Below are 19,804 nucleotides of genomic sequence, written 5' to 3' on the forward strand. Positions count from 1 at the left end.
GACCATGGACATATAAGAAGCCTACAGAACACCAACTAGATTGGACCAGAAAAGAAATTCCTCCTGTCACATAATTAATCAAAACACCAAATGCATAAAACAAAGAAAGAATATTAGAAGCAGTAAGGGAAAATGGTCAAGTAATATATAAGGGCATACCTATCAGAATTACACCAGACTTCTCGCCAAAGAATATGAAAGCCACAAGATCCTGGGCTTATGTCATATAGACCCTAAGAGAACACAAATGCCAGCCCAGGGTACAATACCCAGTAAAAATCTCAATTCCCATAGACTGAGAAACCAAGGTATTCCATGACAAAACCACATTTACAGAATATGTTTCCATAAATCCAGTCCTTCAAAGGATGATAAATTCCAGAAGATGGAGAGATCTCCCATGCTCATTGGCAGGATTAATATTGTCAAAATGGCTATCCTGCCAAAAGCAATTTACAGATTCAATGCAATCCCCATCAAAATTCCAAATGAATTCTTCACTGAGTTAGAAAGGGCAATTTGCAAATTCATCTGGAATAACAAAAAACCTAGGATAGCAAAAACTCTTCTCAATGACAAAAGAATCTCTGTTGGAATCACCACGCCTGACCTAAAGCTGTACTACAGAGCAATTGTGATAAAAACTGCATGGTACTGGTATAGCAACAGACAGGAAGACCAATGGAATAGAATTGAAGCCCCAGAAATGAATCCACACAACTATGGTCACTTGATCTTTGACGAGGGAGCTAAAACCATCCAGTGGAAAAAAGACAGCATTTTCAACAAATGGTGCTGGCACAACTGGCTGTTATCATGTAGAAGAAGGCAAATTGATCCATTCTTATCTCCTTATCTCCTCAAATCTAAGTGGATCAAGGAACTCCACATAAAACCAGAGACACTGAAACTTATAGAGGAGAAAGTGCGGAAAAGCTTCAAAGATATGGGCACAGGGGGAAAAATTCCTGAATAGAACAGCAATGGCTTGTGCTGTAAGATCGAGAATTGTCAAATGGGACCTCATAAAATTGCTAAGCTTCTGTAAGGCAAAAGACACTGTCAATAGGACAAAACAGCACTCAACAAATTGGGAAAAGATCTTTACTAATTCTACATCTGATAGAGGGCTAGTATCCAATGTATACTAAGAACTCAAGATGTTAGACTCGTGAAAACCATTCAGAATGGCTAAGATCAGAAACTCAGGTGAGAGCAGATGTTGGTGAGGATGTGAAGAAAGAGGAACATTCCACCATTGCTGGTGGGATTGCAAGCTGGTACACCCACTCTGGAAATCAGTTTGGTGATTCCTCAGAATTTTGGACATAGTACTAATCAGAGGACTCAGCAATATCACTCCTGTGTATATACCCAGAAGATGCTCCAACAGGTAATAAGGACACATGCTCCATTACGCCCATAGAAGCCTTATTTATAATAGTCACAAGCTGGAAAGAACCCAGATGTCCTTCAAAAGAGAAATGGATATAGAAAGTGTGGTACATTTACACAATGGAGTACTACTCAGCTATTAAAAACGGTGAATTCATGAAGTTCTTTTTTTTTTTATATACATTTATTTATTTATTTAGCCTTTTTTTAAACTCTTTTTTTTAGGTTTATTTATTTATTATATGTAAGTACACTGTAGCTGTCTTCAGACACTCCAAAAGAGGGAGTCAGATCTTGTTAACGGATGGTTGTGAGCCACCATGTGGTTTGCTGGGATTTGAACTCCGGACCTTTGGAAGAGTAGTCGGGTGTGCTCTTACCCACTGAGCCACCTCACCAGCCCTCATGAAGTTCTTAGGCAAATGAATGGAACTAGTAAATATTATCCTGAGTGAGGTAACCCAATCACAAAAGAACACACTTGGTATGTATTCACTGATCAGTTGATATTAGCCCAGAAGTTCAGAATACCCAAACTATAGTTCACAGAATACATGAAGCTCAAGAACAATGAAGACCACAGAATGAAGACTACTTCGGTTCTTCTTAGAAAGGGGGTCAAAATACCCATGGGAGGAGATACAGAGACAATGTTTGGAGCAGAAACTGAAGGAAAAGCCATCCAGTGACTGTCCCACCTGGGGATCCATCCCATATGCAGTTACCAAACCCAGACACTATTGTGGATGCCAACAAGTGCTTGCTGACAGGAGCCTAATAGAGCTGCCTCCTGAGAGGCTATGCCAGTGCCTGACAAATATAGAGGTGAATGCACACAACCAACCATTGGACCGAGCACAGGCTCTCCAATGGAGGAGCTAGAGAAAGGACACAAGGAGCTGAAGGGGTTTGCAGCTCCATAGGAGGAACAATAATATGAACCAACCAGTAACTCCAGAGCTCCCAGGGACTAAACCACCAACCAAAGAGTACACATGGTGAAACTCATGGCTCCAGCCGCATATGTAGCAGAGGTTGGACTTGTGGGACATCAAGGAGAGGAGAGGCCTTTGGTTTTGTGATGGGACCCAGTGTAGGGGAATGCCAGGACACGGAAGCAGGAGTCCGTGGGTTAGTGGGCAGGGGCAGGAGGGATGGGATTGGGGTGGTGGTGGTGGTGGTAGGGGTGGTGGAGGGGAAATGAGGAAAGGGGATAAAATTTGAAATGCAAATAAAGAAAATAAATAAGTACATTCAAAAAATAAAGTGAATAAGTGAAAACAATTAGATTAAATTAAAAAAAAAAGAATTATAGTCCTGAGACACAGTTCAGCAGTTAAGCATGCCCAGTGCTCTTCCAGAGGACTGCAGTTCAGTTGTCAGTACTGTCTCTAAAACTCCAACTCCAACTCTAGGAGAATGCCTTCCTCTGGCTTCAAGGGTCACATGTGCACATAGAATTTTAAAAATAATAATTATTCTTTATAAAAATGGCAAAAGAGAATGTGGTATGTGTATACAATGAAATTCTATTCACCTATTAATAGTAAAGACATAATGAATTTTGAAGGCAGATGGATAGAACTTGAGAATATCATCCTGAATGAAGTAACCCAGACACCGAAAACATGGATGGTTTGTACTCATTTATAAATGGATATTAGTAATAAAGTAGAGGACAACCATACCATACTCCACAGACCAAAAGGAGATAAACAAGAGGTAAGGACCAAACAAGGTTGTTTGAACCTGACTGAGAACAGAGAATAAAATAGTTCTAGGAGCGAAATGGAAGGAGAGAACTTGGTGGGAGTGGGGATGGTCAGGGAAATGGGGTGTTTCAGTATCAGATGTAGGGAGACACGGGGGAGTTGACCTGATGGCCATGAGAATGAATGGATATCTGCATGTGGCAGGGGTGGGGGTTTGGGACAAAATTCACATGTTTGTCACATTGCATGCTGAAAAAAACCTTTGATAAATTCAAACACCCCTTCATGTTGAAAATCTTGGAGATTTCAGTGATAAAATTTGCACATCCAACCAAAATAAAGGTAATATATGACAAGCCAATAGCCAACAACTTAAATGGAGAGAAACTTAAGAGACTAAACAAGGCTGCCCACATACATAAGAGACCTCAAACAATATACCAAAGAATGCCTACACAAAAGGTGATAAACCCCTACAGCAAATGGCTGTATAAAAAAATTGACCCAAAGAAATCAGTAGCCCTCCTTTATACAAAAGATAAAAGGGACAAGAAACAAAACTCTTCACAATAGCCATAGATAATCTAAAATATCTCAGTATAACTCTAACCAACCTACTGAAAGACATGTCTACCAAAAATTTCAATTCCCTGAAAAAGAAGTTGAAGAAAACATCTGAAGATGGAAAGATCTCCTGTGCGCATGGATGGACAGATTAACATGGTGAAAATGGCCATTTTACCAAAACCATCTTCAGATTCAATACATTTCCCATCAAAATTCCAACACAATTACTTACAGAATATGAAAAAGCAATTCTTAGCTTCCTATCAAAAACAAAAAAATGCAAGATAACTATATATAATGAAATAATTCCTGGATGTATCATCATCCCTGATCTCAAGACATATCACAGAGCAATCAGAATAAAAACTGCATGGTATAACTATGGAAACAAACAAGTTGATCAGTGGAATCAAATCGAAGACCCAGAAATAAGTTCACACACCCACCAACACTTGATTTTGACATAAAGGTCATACAATGGAAGAAAGAAAAAAAAATATCTTTAACAAATGTTGCAGGTCTAACTGGACATCTACATGAGGATGAATGCAAATAGATCCATATTTATCACCCAGCACAAAACTTGAGTTCAGATGCACCAAAGACCTCTAGACCACTAAACCAGATACACTAAATTTACTAGGAGAGAAGGTGGGAAATATCCTTGATACATTGGTACAGTAGACAATTTCCTGAACAGAACACCAATGTCTCCGTCTCTAAGATCAATAATTGAAACATAGGGACTACTCATGAAACTGAAAAACTTCTGCAAGACAAAGGACATTTTCAATAGGAAAAAATGGAAGCCTACATATAGGGAAAAGATACCCACCAACCATACACTTGACAGAGAACTAAAGTCCAAAATATATAAAGAACACAAGAAGTTAGGAACTCATAAACCAATTTAAAAATGGGGTAAAGAGCTAAACAGAGAATTCTCAACAGAGGAATCTCAGAAGGTTGAGAAACACCTAAATGTTCAAAGTCTTCAGTCCTCAGTGAAATGAAAATCAGAAGGACTCGAAGAATCCATCTTACACCAGTCAGAATGGCTAAAATCAAAACCTCGAGTAGCAGCACAAGCTGGCAAGAATATTGGGCAAGGGGAACACTCTTCCATTGCTGGTGGGAGGGCACATGTTTACAACCCCTTTTGAAAAGTAATTTGGCAGGTTTTGTTGTTGTTGTTTTTGTTTTCTGAAAATTGGGAATAGTTCTACCTCAAGACACAGCTTTACCACTCATGGGCATATACCCAAAAGATGTTCCACCATACCATCTCAAGGACTGTTGCTCAACTCTGTTAATAAAACCTTTATTTGTCATAGCCAGAAACAGAAAACAACCGAGATGGACTTTAACTGAAAAATAGATGAAGAAAATGTGGTGTGAATGATATTTCACCTACACAGTGAAATATCATTCCACTGTATAAAACAAGGAATCCATGAAATTTGCAGGCAAATGGGTGAGATTTGATATTTCAAACACAGGCATGGTATGTACTCACTTAGAAGTGAGTACTTTTTCAGACATATAGTACAGAATAATCATGCTAAGATCCACAGACTTAAAGAAGCTAAAAAATGAGGGCCCAAAGGAAAATGCTTGATTCTCACTCAGAAGGGAAAATAAAATAGACATCAGGATTTGATTTAGGGAGAGAAATTTGTGGGAGATGGAGAGGGGAACTAAGGTGGGGAGCAAGAGTAGGTTGGTATCAGGGAGAAGAGATACCTGAGGGGAGGCACCTCTGTGAAGAAACATAGACCAGGGACAGTGGGGGCTCTTAGGAATCTATAGGGGTGAGTCAACTAGCAGCAGGTGATATGGAGCCTAAGCAGTCATCTCCTGTAACCAGGATGGTCTTCCAGTGGAAGGAGGGGAATGCCAATGCCCTCACAAAAACATCAAACCAAAATTTATCCTACCTACAAGATATTCAGGGATTAAAATGGAACAGAGATTAAGGGAATCACCACCCAATAACTGGCCCAACTTGAGACCCACACTGTGGGAGAGAGCCAGTCTTTGACACCATTAATGATGTTCTGCTATGCTTGTAGACAGGAGCCTAGGATAACTCAGCTGAGAGGGTTCATCCAGCAGAGGATGGAAACAAATGTACACAATAAACTATAAACTGAAGGGAGGACTGCTTCACACTGTTGTCTGCATTTGGATTCCTTTCTGCTCGTTGAGCTGCCTTGTCTGGACTCAGTGGAAAAGGAGCTAAATCTCTACTCTTATTTAGAGTAATAGGACTGGCTACTATATACCATATTTATATTCACTATAGAAACCTTACCTTTGTTGAACTTCACATGCTTCACTTTAGTTCTCTGAGCTGATGATTCAGTGCTGTGACATAGATTTTAAAGTTAGCATTATTGTGCTATTCATAAGAAAAACATTTAGTAAGTGTTTTAAGTACTTTATATTTGTGTCCCTTCTCTATCTTGCTTTAGATGTTTACAAACAATATTTTTTTGAATCAGGTCTCACTATGTATCCATGCTGGTCTGAAAACTGCTCTATGGAGCCTGTTGGCCTTAACTCACAGAAATCTGTTTATGTCCTACTTCCCAAGTTCTGGGATGCAATGCATGGGCCAACAGGACTAGAGAAAATGTTGAATTCACTTTTCAGCAATTGACTATGATTGCTCACTGCTCTCCTCCCACCTTTTCTCAAGAGAAAATATGAGGAATAGTTAGCTCTTAATTAAAACAGAAACAAAAGTGCATGCGCACGTGTGCGCGCGCGCACACACACACATACACACACATTAAAAAGAATTAAAGACAAGATTGGGCATGCTGAGGGTGGTTTGGCTGTAGACACTTATAGAAGTCTAAGAGGAAGGATTCCAGGCCTGAAGGAGATAGGAACTCTAGAGGAAGACCTACTACCAGAATCAAATAACCTGAACCCTCAGGGCACTCAGAGATGGAACAATGAAACAAAGAACAAACATGGGTTGGCCGGACATCTCCGGGCACTTATGTAGAGAAGGGGAAGCTATGTCTGTCTTCATATGGGTCCCAATCAGCTGGGATGCCGGTATCAAAAAAAGCTGTTCATCCTACCTCAGATTTATTCTTCTAGCTGAGCTGCTTTTTCTGTCCTCAGAGAGAGACGAAGTGCCAGGTTTTGGACATACAGTGAGTCCTGAACTGCTCAGAGGTGAAGTGGAGGAGGGGCAGGGAGAGACTGTGGGACTGGGTGAGCAGGAGGGGGTCAGTGAGCTAGATGTAAACATGAATAAGAAAAAAATAAAATTAAATTTTTACATAAATCATTAAAGTTTTGAAAAGTGTCTTAAATCACAGAACCAACTGTTATTTGGAAATAATGGCTCAACATAAACAACAGGTATACATGTCTACTAAACAGAAAATTTCAGCGTAAACAGATGTATTCCATATGGAAAAAGCATGTTGCATTGTAAGAGATAAATATTCACAGAATTCAGTACAAGATTTATAATGCTAAATAAAGTACTAGACTCTGCAGAAAGAAATGAACTACTTATATATCCACTTTGAAAGCTCCATCTGAAATGTGGAAGAGAAATGTCTTGAACTGTGGAATCACCACAGTTGCTGGGTACCTGTGCTATGACAGTTTAAGAACATCTCCCAGTGAAAGGTAGTTTTCTGCTGACTTGGACATTTCAAAACTCACACATCATTTGGAAACACTGTTTGGTACCTGTGATCATGTATGGTATAATTCTAAAGAAATGGCTGATGCTGTCATCTTTGGGGTCACAGGTTATAAGTTTTCAGGCTTAGGGACTGTGGGTGTTTATCCATCCTAGAACACTTGCCAATGACACCTATGGCTCTTCATTCAGTGACAAACACTTTCAAAAGTAAAAATACAATGGCGGTGGAGCAGCAACTGATCATGGTTATCCTTTGGCTTGGTGGATGGCTCATGAGGTGAACTACTGAACTAGGCAGTGATCCCTGGTGCATGCTGTTCTTTGTTGTGGCGAAACTGTCTCTTTTCCAGCTCCCACTACATGTGTGCTAAGCTTCCTAACTATGTGCCTCTGAGTTTCTTACAATCTCTCTATCATTTTAATACTCGTGACTTAAGCAATTGTCACCCTCAAGAGCAGCACTAAGATTGAAGAAAGGAAGAAACTGTACCTTTTTGCACACTTTGCTGCTAAAAATTCTACCATTTCAGGTTTTTGTTCAAATTCTGCAAGCTGCAACGGTGTCAAGCCATACTATAAAGGAAAAAAATATTGCATTTTACAAAACTACTTGTTTCTCAACAATCTGTTCATCACAGATTTTGTGAAGATAGATAGACACTGAAAAGAGTCACAAGGGATCATTCACCCTGCAACACTTGCTGCACTTTCCCACACACTCTTTTTCCCTTTGATACACCTTTTCCCTGTCCAACACTGCCTATAACACCACTCCCTTCCAGAACTCTCCCCAAACACTCAAGGATTCCAATCTTCTTAGCTCCATGGAGTGGGGCCTCCATTGCCACAGCCCTGAAATACAGAGTATACTTTGCTGTGCCCCTGTTGAAGGAGTGTGCTCAAGAGGGCTCTGTAGCAGAGTTTCTCAACCTGTATTTCAAATATATTTCTTTTCTAAACTAAGAATTTATCTCAGAAACTGGACAGCATCTCCCATGTACATCAAAACTTTTTAAACCTTAAATAACATTTTTGGCCTATTTTCTCCAATGACCAAATTTCTTAATTTGCATGTTACCTCTCTCGTTTTCCAGTCTACCCTCATCCTGAGCCAAACACATATCAGTACCTTCTTCGCAGCAACACATTTCTATTTCTTCTACAATCACTTAACTTGAAATGAATTCATTTTTATTGTCTGTATATATGTGATGTTTGTATGGTCCTAAATCCTTTATTTTTGGATTTTAAAATCAAGGCCAATTCTGAGACAAAATACACTATGCTGTGTTTTTTTTTGAATGAACTACCAAAAAATATGAAAAAACATATTTGGAGGAAATAAAAGGGTTCCTCTGAAGAGATTCAGTGAGAATGCTGAGCTTCTGCGTGTAGAAAATAGATGTGCTTGTCACTGCTAGAGGTGCCCTGAGAATGAAGTTGAGTGTTCTTTACCTCTGTTTTGGCTTCAACATCTACGTTGTGCTCAAGGAGCATTTTTACAATCCCTACATTACCCCTGGATATAGCGTGGTGTAGGGCTGCGTTTCCACTGAAATCTATCAGATTTGGATCCGCATTGTGGCTAAGCAATACAGAAGCACAATCCACATTGTCTCGTTGGATGGCCTGTAAAATTGTACAAAGAAATACATCTTAAATTCAAGGAAGTCAAGAGAGATGTTTCTACCATTGCACTGAATAGTTTCCCTTAAATAAAACATAGAGTTTCAGTTCTGCATATTATCACTCTCTTTAGACACGAGTTCTTTTAAAAACCCCCAGGCTTGCTTGCCTAACTTTATAATCTCCCCACCACATCTCTTTCCCAGTGGTAGAATTTAAGGATTCTGCCAACACACCTAGATATGCTAAGAATTCAGGGCTGTGCTAGTTGGTTGCTGCAGTGCAGAGATTAGTTGTTTGGTTAGGTTTTTTGTTTGTTGGTTGGTTTTGTTTGTTTGTTTGTTTGTTTTCTTTTTGCCAGGGTAACACAGGCTCAACACACCTAGAAAGATTCTCACGGTGAGGAAATGCCTCTATCAGACTGGCCTCTGGGCAACTATGTGGACTATTTTTTAATTTAGATAGAAGTAGGAAAGTCCAGGTTTTAGGAGTTGGGGCATGCCTGGGACAAAGTCCTCAGTTTTGTTAAAAAACAAAACAAAACAAAACAACAACAACAACAACAACAACAAATAGACACCTGAGCAAGCCTTGGTAAAAGCCATGGAAAAGCTGCATTCTCCTGTGAACTCCAGTTCAGTTCTTCCCTCCAGTTCCTGATTTGAGCTCATGCCCTGGTTCCCCTCCAGAATGATCTATTATGTGTAAATGTAAGCCAAATAACCATTTCCTTTCCTGAGTTGTTTTTGGTCAGTGTTTTATCACAGCAACAGAAAGCAAACAAGGACAACCTCTAGTCCATTTCGTATCAAAACAGATGGCCAATAGCTACCTTAATCAAGGCTGTGCAGCCTTCATCATCCCGGATGTTAATGTTGCAATTATGTTCTAATAATAGTGTCACCACGTCTGGATGGTTATGGGCAGATGCATAATGCAGTGGAGTTCTGCAAATGGAAAGGACAAATAGGGACATTTCAGAATGCTAAATAAAAGCCCCATCTCCTTTAAGCACCACATACTATGAAGCTAGTTTTCTTCTGATGTAAGAAAATAACTGGAATTGCCCTATTCATTTATGACAATGCAAATGTTCATTTACTGTGCTAGGGATATAGTGCATGGCTGTCCCCACATAAGGTAGGTGTTCTCTCACGACCTTCATTCCTGTACAAAGAATCATAGAAAAGTTCCCAGTAAGTTGATCTCAGCATGAATTCAAATCCTACTCTAATATCTGGTACTCACTTGTGACTACTTGGGATTTCTATAAGCTCCATGACTCCATTTCCAGATCCAAAGAATGGAGATTAAGCATAGCTGTTATCTTACCCGGGGCTGCTGTGAGGCTTCAGTTTGGATGGACAAGAACTCTGCTAGAACATTACAAGCATTTACAGATCCTGAGAGCTCAGCATTTGCTCATCATGATAATGGTTTCTCTTCCTTGTTATAACAAACACAACATTTCAGTGAAGGTAAAAGAGGATTCTATCAACAGTACACATATAAAACTTTTCTAATCAAAGAAGTTTACATTTCTTTAAAAATAACTCTTTTTCACCAACCAAGTCTTGAACATGATAATCCTCCCAACTCATCCTAAATAGTGGCCAGTGACACTGGTCTCACTGTCTCTTTTCAGTCACATTTTAGCCTCTCTAGCATTGGAATGTCATTCATCATTTCTACTCTTTAGCAACTATAATTGCCAATATTTTTAACTTTGTTTTTCTACAAAATAAAGGGTTATCATGAAACCCATTGTGCCTTACATTGAACAAAATATGGCACAGTCCACAGGTAAATGGCAATGATACAGATCACTTGTATCTATGGAAATTCTTAACAACAAACAAAACTCTAAGACCTCAGCCATCAGTTCTTTGTTTGTTTGTTTGTTTTTCATTTCTACAGTTCATTTTCTTATGCCCATGAGTAGTGTTTCCATACCTGGTAGCAGCAGGAGCACAGCCTAGTCCTTAGGTAATAGATACAGTATCCATGGTAATCCAGGCACTAAATGGTAGCAAAGCAGGACCTCATGCTTTGCTATAAAATGGTCAATGTGCTCCTGGACTCACACCAAAATTGGGTCAATATCCCTACAAGGTGATAACCTATGCCATCCTAGCTCTCATGCTTGATATTCAAAAGGCTATAAGCACAATGAAACTAGGGTTCCAATGAGCATGCTTCAGCTCATTTAACATTCAAATTTATAGAATGTAAGGAAGCTTGACTGGGCAGAAAAACATAATGGTATAAGACTGGAAAGATCTGGAGAGATAGCAGAATGTGTATTCTACACAGTAGATATCTAAGTAATGTGTGGGGAATGAATGGGCTGACAGAATGAAAACTACAGTTGGACAACTCAGTGTTTTTAAAGAAAACATTCATTAAGCAAAAGAATATCTCAAACTATAATTTATAATTTATTCATCTATTATTTATATGAAGCTCCAACTTAAATTCTCTTTGAACTACAAAATGTTCAAAAAGCTTGTGGACTACAGAAAATATACAGTTGTGTCATTGATTCCCCTTCATAACCTAGTACGATCTAAAAATAGGAAATAAGAATGATGGGCTGGGATGGTTGGTAAAACTCAACTGGTAAAAACACTTGCCCTGAAAACCTGAGAGAAGATGTGGGGATAAGGGGATCCCCAAACCTTACTTGCCTGCAAGTCTGAGAATCAATGTGCTCCAAGAGAGTAAATCAAACATACCATGGGATTTGGGTGAGTGAACATGTCTCTAAAACTGAGGGACCGTTGGGTGGAACCCACCAGGGGCCCTGATGGCCAGAGTTCAGTCCCCAGAACCCACAATGTGGCAGAAGAGAACCGTCAAGTGGCAATTTCTCTGATCACCCCACACTTAGTTCTGCATGTGTGGGACACAGAAAAGTAGGAAGAAGACAATGTCAGTCCCTTCACATGTGTATCAATGCACAAATAACATGTACATATGATGAGAACCGGGGTTTGTGGTGGCGGGGGACTGTGTCATTGTTCCAGTTCAAAATGTCTTTGATCCATTAGCAAAAATGGGTCATATTGATCTAAGATTTCGTAGTGATTTTTTCCATTTCAGTTGACGATTTATCTTATGATAAATTTTTCAGTGTTGTATATTAGTGTTAATGGTCTATATATTGAGACAAATCTAGACAGGTGGCTTGGCAGTTACCAGCTCTAGGTATGTTCTCTAGCGCACTCTGCTTTGATTGCTAGCACCCACATGGCAGCTCACAACTGTTTATAGCTCCAATTCCAGGGGACCAAGTACCTGATTCTGTCACACATGGTGCATCGAAAATGCACATAGACAAATCCTCTGTGTGTGTGTGTTGCTGTGCATGAGTGCCTTCAATGTTTTAGTGTAACATAAAAATAAAATGATGTAGTTTGATTAAGGCCTAGGAGCTGGTGTTCCAGGGTATGCAGGTCTCATATGCCTAAGAGCATTAAACACGTAGACAATGCAGGGGACCCCAGTGAAAATGAACCTAAGCATGCCATCTCTCCTCCATTAGGATGTGGCCCTGAAAGTTGATTTTTCTCCCTGTTTATCTCTGAGTATACCTGACAGATCCCACCCACCTCTGTGCACACACCCCCCCCCGAACAATTTCAAGCCCCATTACCTGTTCCTCCTATCAGATTCATCCACATGATGTTGACTGGAGCAGATTAATGCCTCTACCTTATCCAGGTCACCCACACTGGCCGCTAGTTGTAAAGGACCTAAAGGATCATAGCCAATCAAGTAGAGGGGAAATTTCTTTTTCTTAGAGTGCATGCAACAAAGGCCCAGACATGAATGCCACAGGCGGGTGTACCAGCGTCCCCTTCTGGGGATGTTCATTGTCTGCAGATCATAAATGATGTCATCCTCCATTATTGGAGCCTAGGGTCGCCCACGAACCTTCTTCCCTCTCTTCCCTTCCCTTCCCTTGATAACTGACTCCAAAATTCTATAATTAATGAAAAAAAACTCAAGTCTTCTATCTACAAAGCTGGAGACCACAGCCAGTTCACTGTAAAGTGAACTGTACTTCAGCACATAGCAGCAGCACAGCTCTGCTAGCACCACCACCGTGACATGCTCTGAGCACACAATGGTGCTATCTATGATGTGTATGCTCTATGCATGCCTGCCTCAGACTGCAGTGGCAGGAGCCCACCCTCCTCAGTGCCTGTGCAAAGCACTGTCATTTTTGACTCTGCACTAGATCTACCTGCATGGCCTTCAAAGGGAATACTGAGGGGAGTTAGGTGATGGTTCAGATCCTTTGCATCCCTGCAGCCCTGCCAATATGTGGACCTAACTGGCCTGATGGGGCAAAAATAATCATCTTGTGTTGCCAAACCCAGACCCAACACCACAAATATGTTATGTGGCCTCTTTTAAGGATGTTAATGGTTAAGGATCTGAGATGAGAACTATGATCTAAATAACCACACAGGATTACTATCTTGTAAGAAACCAGTGGGAGAAGACTATCTCCCAAGGAAGAGGAAGTAGTGTATAGTGTTATAAAGAGAGAAAGAAAAGCTAGAGCAGGAGGGTTTAATAAGAGGCAATTGGGAGAGACAGGTAGAGGCATGGGGTACACCCTTCCACAGCCCTCACCTCTTTCAGGCTCTGTTACCTGCCCCTCCTATTATATTCATCAACATGATATTGACTGGAGTTGATGAGTCTCTCCATTGTATCCAGGTCACCCATGTTGGCTGCCCAGGGATTCCTACCTGATAATGTAGAGGGTCAGTTTCCTTTGGTTATGCAAGCACCCACAGCCCTGGCATGCAGACCTAGGTAAAGTAGGAAATAAAGGGAGGAACCACAAACACTAAAGGCCCTTTGAAAAGCTATATGGAAACCGGCTACTCTAGCAGCTTCCTATACATTTATGCAAGGGATCCAAATGGAGCCAAAAACTGACAGAGGAGACAAGGCTCCAACTACACATCCTGTGCCACCAAGTTACACCTCCAGTAACAGGAATGGGTTGCAGCCTGTTGAGTCATTAAACCAAAGGGTCCTACATAAAGCCTCAACTATCAGCACAGGCTAGTGCCAAGACTAATGGGTGGTCTACACAATCTGATGTTTAGGACTGATTTCTGAAGGTAACCTTTCTGTCATCACAGTGCAATAGGTTGAGCTGGGTCTAACTAGACTCTTCACCCTACTAACCAGAGTTCATAAGAGGGGAAGGAAACCTATTTACTACTGGAGGACAAAGGAAATCCTCAATATCTATCAGCTACAAACCCTGCAACCTACAGTAACTCCTACAGGGAGCTCACTACCATCTTCAAAGCCAATTATAGGAATGCAGATCCTCTTGCATCGTCACAGGCCCAGACATGCACACAGTGCACACACATACATGTACCAATTATAGGCTATGCAAATCCTCTTGCATCGTCACAGGCCCAGACATGCACACAGTGCACACACATACATGTAGGCAAGACATACATACACATGAAATAAACATAATTTATCTTTCAATAATAATGCGTTTACAGGTATGTAATACACTTATGTACTAAGTTCATTCTTTGAAAGTATACAATCTAGTCGTGCTTTCTTAGTATGTCATTAAAATTATGTACCCATCACTCTGTTTTAAAAACATTTTTATCTTTAAGAAGAATCCCTAGCAATGTATTGAATCATTCCTGCATCCCTGGATGAAGTCTACTTGATCATGATGGGTGGTGTTTTTAATGTGCTGCTGGATTTGTTTCGCGAGTCTTTTCTTGAGTATTTTTTTGCATCAATGTTTATAAAAGGAATTGGTCTGAAGCTCTCTTTCAATGTTCAGTGCTTCTTGATTTAGGTATCAGGGTGACTGTTGCTTATACAATGAGTTGGGCAGTGTTCCTTCTGTTTCTATTTTGTGGACTAGTTTGAGGAGTATTAGCTCTTCTTTGAAGTTCTGGTAGAATTCTGCACTAAAACCATCTGGCATCTGGCCCTGGGCTTTTCAGTTGTGAGACTTTTTGTTGTTGTTGTTGTACACAATGGAGCTTATGTGAGTCATGGGGAGGGGAGTTAAGAGGGTAGCAGAGTCAGAGAAAGGCAGAGAGAAGGAGACAGTATAGACATAGAGGCTGGCCATGGTCCCATGGAGAGAGAGGGGAAGGGAGTGAGAGAGAGGGGGCACAAGGGATAAGAGAGAGGCAAGAGAGCAAGAGGGTAAGAGCTGGTTGTGAGACTTTTACTGCTTCTACTTCTTCAGCGATTATAGGACTGTTTAAATAGTTTACCTGGTCTTGATTTAACTTTGGTAAGTGGTATCTGTCTAGAAAAAAAAGTCCATTTTGTTAAGACTTTCCAACTTTGTGGATACAGGTCTTTGAATAAAACCTATTAATTCGTTGAATTATCTGATTGTCTATTGTTATGTCTCCTTTATCACCTCTGATTTTGTTTATTTGGATACTGTCTCTATGCCTTTTAGTTTGGCTAAGGGTTTGTCTATCTTTTTGATTTTCTCAAAGAACCAGCTCTTGATTTTGTTGATCCTTTTTGTTGTTTTCTTTGTGTCTAATTGATTGAGTTCAGTCCTGATTTGGATTTTTTTCCTGCTGTCTACTCCTTTTGTGTGTGTTTGCTTCTTTTACTAGAGCTTTCAGATGTACTTTTAAATTTCTAGAATGAGGGCTTTCTAATTTCTTTAGGGAGGCCATTAGAGCTATGAACTTTCCTCTTAGCAGCACTCTTATTGTGCCCCTTAAATTTCAGGTATGTTGTGCTTTCATTTTCATTGAATTCTAGAACATCTTTCATTTCTTTATTTCTTCCTTGACCCAGAGATCATTGAGTAGAGAGTTGTTCAGTTCCCGTGAGTGTGTAGGCTTTTTGGTTTTTCTGTTGTTGTTGAAGTCCAGCTTTAACTTACTGTGTTCTGATAGGATGCAAGGGGTCATTTTATTTTTTATCTCTGATGGGGCTTTCTTTGTGACCAACTATATGGTCAATTTTGGAGAAAGTTGCAGAAAGTGATGAGAAAAAGTTACATGCTCTTGATTTGGGATGAAATATTCTACACATAATACTTAGGTCCATTTGATTGATAACATCTGTTAGTTTTATTATTTCTCCATTTAGTTTTTGTCTGAATGACCTGTAGTTTGATGAAAGAGACGTGTTGAAGTCTCCCACTAATAATCTGTGGGGTTTGGTGTGTGCTTTAAGCTTTAACTGTGTTCTCTTACAAACGTGGTTGTCCTTGTGTTTGAAACATAGATGTTCAGAATTGAGATATCATCTTAGTAGATTTTTCCTTTGATGAGTATAAAGCATACTCATACAGGGAAGCCTGTCTCTTTTGATTACCTTTGCTTGAAACTCTATAATATTAGATATTAGAAGGTTTTGTCTTGGTTTGACCCACCTTGATACTTAGGTCTGCTTGCTTGAAAAATTTTGGTTCAGCACTTTACTCTGAGGTAATGACTATCTTTATTGCTGACGTGTGTTTCTTGTATGCACTACAATGGTGAATCTTGTTTTCACATCCATTCTATTTGCTTGTGTGTGTGTGTTTTTTTTTAATTAGGGAATTGAGTCTATTTATATTGAGAGATATTAATGACCTGTGATTGATAGTGCCTATTTTTTTTTGAAGCTTAAAAATGAAAGCTTTATTTTCTGAGTGCTCAGGAAGGTGGCCATTTCATGATCTGAACTGTGTCCCTGAATGGAGACTGTACAACATTTTTATAGAATGGAAACAAAAAGCAATGGTGGGCTGTTGCATTGACCAATTTTGACATAAGGGCTTAAGCAAGGAAATTAACAAGGAAGTTAACATTGGTGACATTCTGGCCCTTATCTGGGTCACCTGGTTCAGGGTCCTTGATTTAGCTTTTGCAATCAGGTCCCCTTCTGGACTCTGACCCAGAATTTGAGAATGCTAAGGGAACAAAGGAGTGGGCAAGTAGCACACATTAATTAGTCAAGACAGGCAGCACACTTATGACTTGTGTTCCTTAGTTTACATAAAGGGATAACAGCTGTCTTCCCTCTTTACATCCTCCACTGGCCATCAGACAAACCTGGAACACCTGAAGGAGCAGAACAGGAAGGAGTTAGGTTCTGGAGCCTAGGAACATAAACTCAGTTTTGACCCTGTCAGCAAGGTATTCCAAGGTGTTTCTGAGATGACTGAACTCAGGAAACTGTCTCCTAACAGGGTGGGCACAGGCGCATGTAGGATAAAAGGAGACATGTAAGAGCCCTAAGTAACACAACACAATGCTGCTGAAAGATCAGAACTTTCTCAAAGGTCTCACTAAGCTCAAAAGGTAAGAAATCTTCCAGAAGTTTCTTGTCTCACATACCTGCTTCCCATCCCCATTCCTCATTGCCTCTAGGGCTTGCAGTCTATAGGCCCAGCCTGGGCTGCCTTAGAAGCATGTGGTTCAGGCCTTACCCTCTCCTCCTGGGAAGGCAGGTCACCCATGTGGAAAGCTAGCGGCTCTGGCCTTGAATGCCTGTGTTGTTTGCCTCATGAGCCCAATCTAACAAACATGCTCCACAAAGTGTTTCAAAGTAAAAATAAACCCGAGTGCCCCTGTTTAAAAACAACAGCCTTCGGTCCTTTGTCTAACTCCTCTGTTAGGGACCTGGGTTCAGTCCAATGGTTGGCTGCTAGCATCCGGTTTGGGGGGGTGGTGTGCAGGGAGGGAACAGGGAAGGGAGATAACATGTGAAATGTAAATAAAGAAAATAAGCAATAAAAATTAATTCAAGTCAATAAGTCAAATAAGGAGTTTCATCTAAAAACAACAATAACAGCAAGCCCACCATGAAGGCCCTTCCCTGAATGTAGAGCCTGAGAGCCAGGCCTGGCCATTGATAATCCATTTACATAGTCCTCTCCTCTTTGCCTTTATCAATATTTGATGGCAGGCTTCTGCATGTTTTTGTTGGCAAGTCCTTCTGGAGCCCCTTCTCATGTGAGAGTGATGCAACAGAGGTCTCAGCAGGAGCTCACATCACAAGTCACCTCCTTCCTGAGGTCAAGGTGGCCCGTGATTGGCTGGGCAACTGTGGCAGGAGCCAGGGCATTATGTTGATGAATCCTAATGATGTGGGAAGGCCTGGCAAGCCACCATTCAATTAGAAGCCTGTTCATGTGTGGGTGGGTTCCAGACAGAAGCAGGGCTAGGATCAGGCAGGAGCTGTCACACCTAGGGGGACTGCTTTGCAGGTGGATGAGGGATTTACATGGGCCATTATCTCCAAGAGAAACCCACGGAGAGACATTTAATTAAGTCCAGCAGCTGCTCAGAAACCATAGTCACACCAGAGCAGTGCATGATGTCTCTTTACAGGTTACAAGGAGGAGGGCACTCCCCACTACAATGCACACGTGGCTGACCGCACCCTTGGAACACCAGCCTCTGTGAAGTTCATCACTATCTGCATCCATTAAACTGTGTCTTTGGCAGTGAGGCAGCTCTGTGTAGATGTTGAGTCTTTTGAGTCGATGTGTCCTCTGGCAGGGCCTGTCCAGTTACCACAACTGTTCCAGTATGTTTTTTTTTCTTCTTCGAGATAGCTGTTCCAGTCTGTGAACCAGGTAACATCTGCACCATCTAGTAACTGGTCTGTCAGATCTCCATGTCACCTATGTGCCTCAGCAAGAACCTGCTGAAAGTTTGGGTCTGGGAGCAGGATAGCTGAGTTCAGACTTGGGGGACAAAAGTGACTTTATCAGAATTGAACAACAGAGTCTGGTAATGAGTCAAGTGAGCGTTAGTCAGCCATCAATCAGGGGGGCTGAACCACACTTTTTAGGGCATGTGCCAAGTTTTGTCTCAGAGTCAATTTATCTGCGTCCTTGACCAGAAGCCACTATGTGCAGACAGGCAGGCCATCCTACAGTCACCAGGGTCTAATTTTTTTACAAGTATGCCACAGGTCTTTTCTAGAGTCTCAATCTCTGAGTAAGAACCTCTTTGGCAATACTGTTGTTCTCAGTCACATCTAGGAGTCCCAAAGCTGGGGACAACATTAGGGAAGTCTTAATAGCTTCCAAGGCCATCCAAGGTTGTTCTTTATTTTTCTATACGAAGGGCTGTTTATCTCTTTAATTTAGCAAAACCTGGAATCCACAGTTTGCAAAAGCCCACAGTGCCCAGGAACTTCTCTAGCTTGTTTTGCACTGGTTGGTGGAGGAATATGAAACACAGTCTCTTTTCTAGCTGCTTTAGCAGGTAGGCCACTGGTCTCTTCTAAGGACTCAGCTTCTGTGTTAGCACTCCTTTTGCTATCTCTTTACTTTTAGCCAGGAACAGGTGAAGGGTTTGGTCATGAGGGGGCTCCTCTTCTTTTTGTTAGGGCAGTCTCTCACCCAGTGCTCTTTTTCTTAACAGTAAACACATTGATCTTTAGTCAAAACCTTTCTTTTGTTGCCAGGTACTAAGCTTTCTAGTTTCCCTGACTTTTGTGGCCAGCATTTCATTTCTCTTATTGTTTTTTAATTTTCTGGCTTCCTATCTCTTACAGATCATTTCTAAGTGCTAGCATTATTAACATGTGCCACTTTGCTAGGTTCTAGTCTTTGTCATTTACCTCTCTTTGCTCCTGTTCCTTAACTGTAATAGAGATCTCATATAATGTTCTCTCTCTCTCTTTCTCTCTCTCTCTCTTTCTGTATATATATATATATATATATATATATATATATATATATATATATATTTTTTTTTTTTGTTTTGTTTCTCCTCCTTGGCTTTGCTTCCTTTGGATGTATCTAATTATCACATCTATATTCTGTCACTTATCTTCT

The 19,804-nt window shown here is 40.6% G+C and overlaps 1 protein-coding gene across 1 annotated transcript in view; it reads right to left on the reverse strand.

Annotated features, from left to right (window-relative positions):
- LOC147002531 (uncharacterized) overlaps positions 1–13,979 on the reverse strand; it is a 31,102-nt gene extending 17,123 nt beyond the window's left edge. The window contains 6 exon segments of the mRNA XM_085844163.1: positions 5,989–6,041; positions 6,770–6,928; positions 7,841–7,923; positions 8,806–8,979; positions 9,809–9,923; positions 12,632–13,979. Coding sequence (XP_085700289.1) covers positions 5,989–6,041; positions 6,770–6,928; positions 7,841–7,923; positions 8,806–8,979; positions 9,809–9,923; positions 12,632–12,885 — 838 coding nt within the window. The 5' untranslated portion in view covers positions 12,886–13,979.
- Between the last annotated feature and the right edge of the window lie 5,825 nt (positions 13,980–19,804).

Source organism: Mus caroli, unplaced genomic scaffold (assembly GCF_978045245.1).
Source record: "Mus caroli unplaced genomic scaffold, Mus_caroli_1 scaffold_10, whole genome shotgun sequence".
Taxonomy (NCBI): domain Eukaryota; kingdom Metazoa; phylum Chordata; class Mammalia; order Rodentia; family Muridae; genus Mus; species Mus caroli.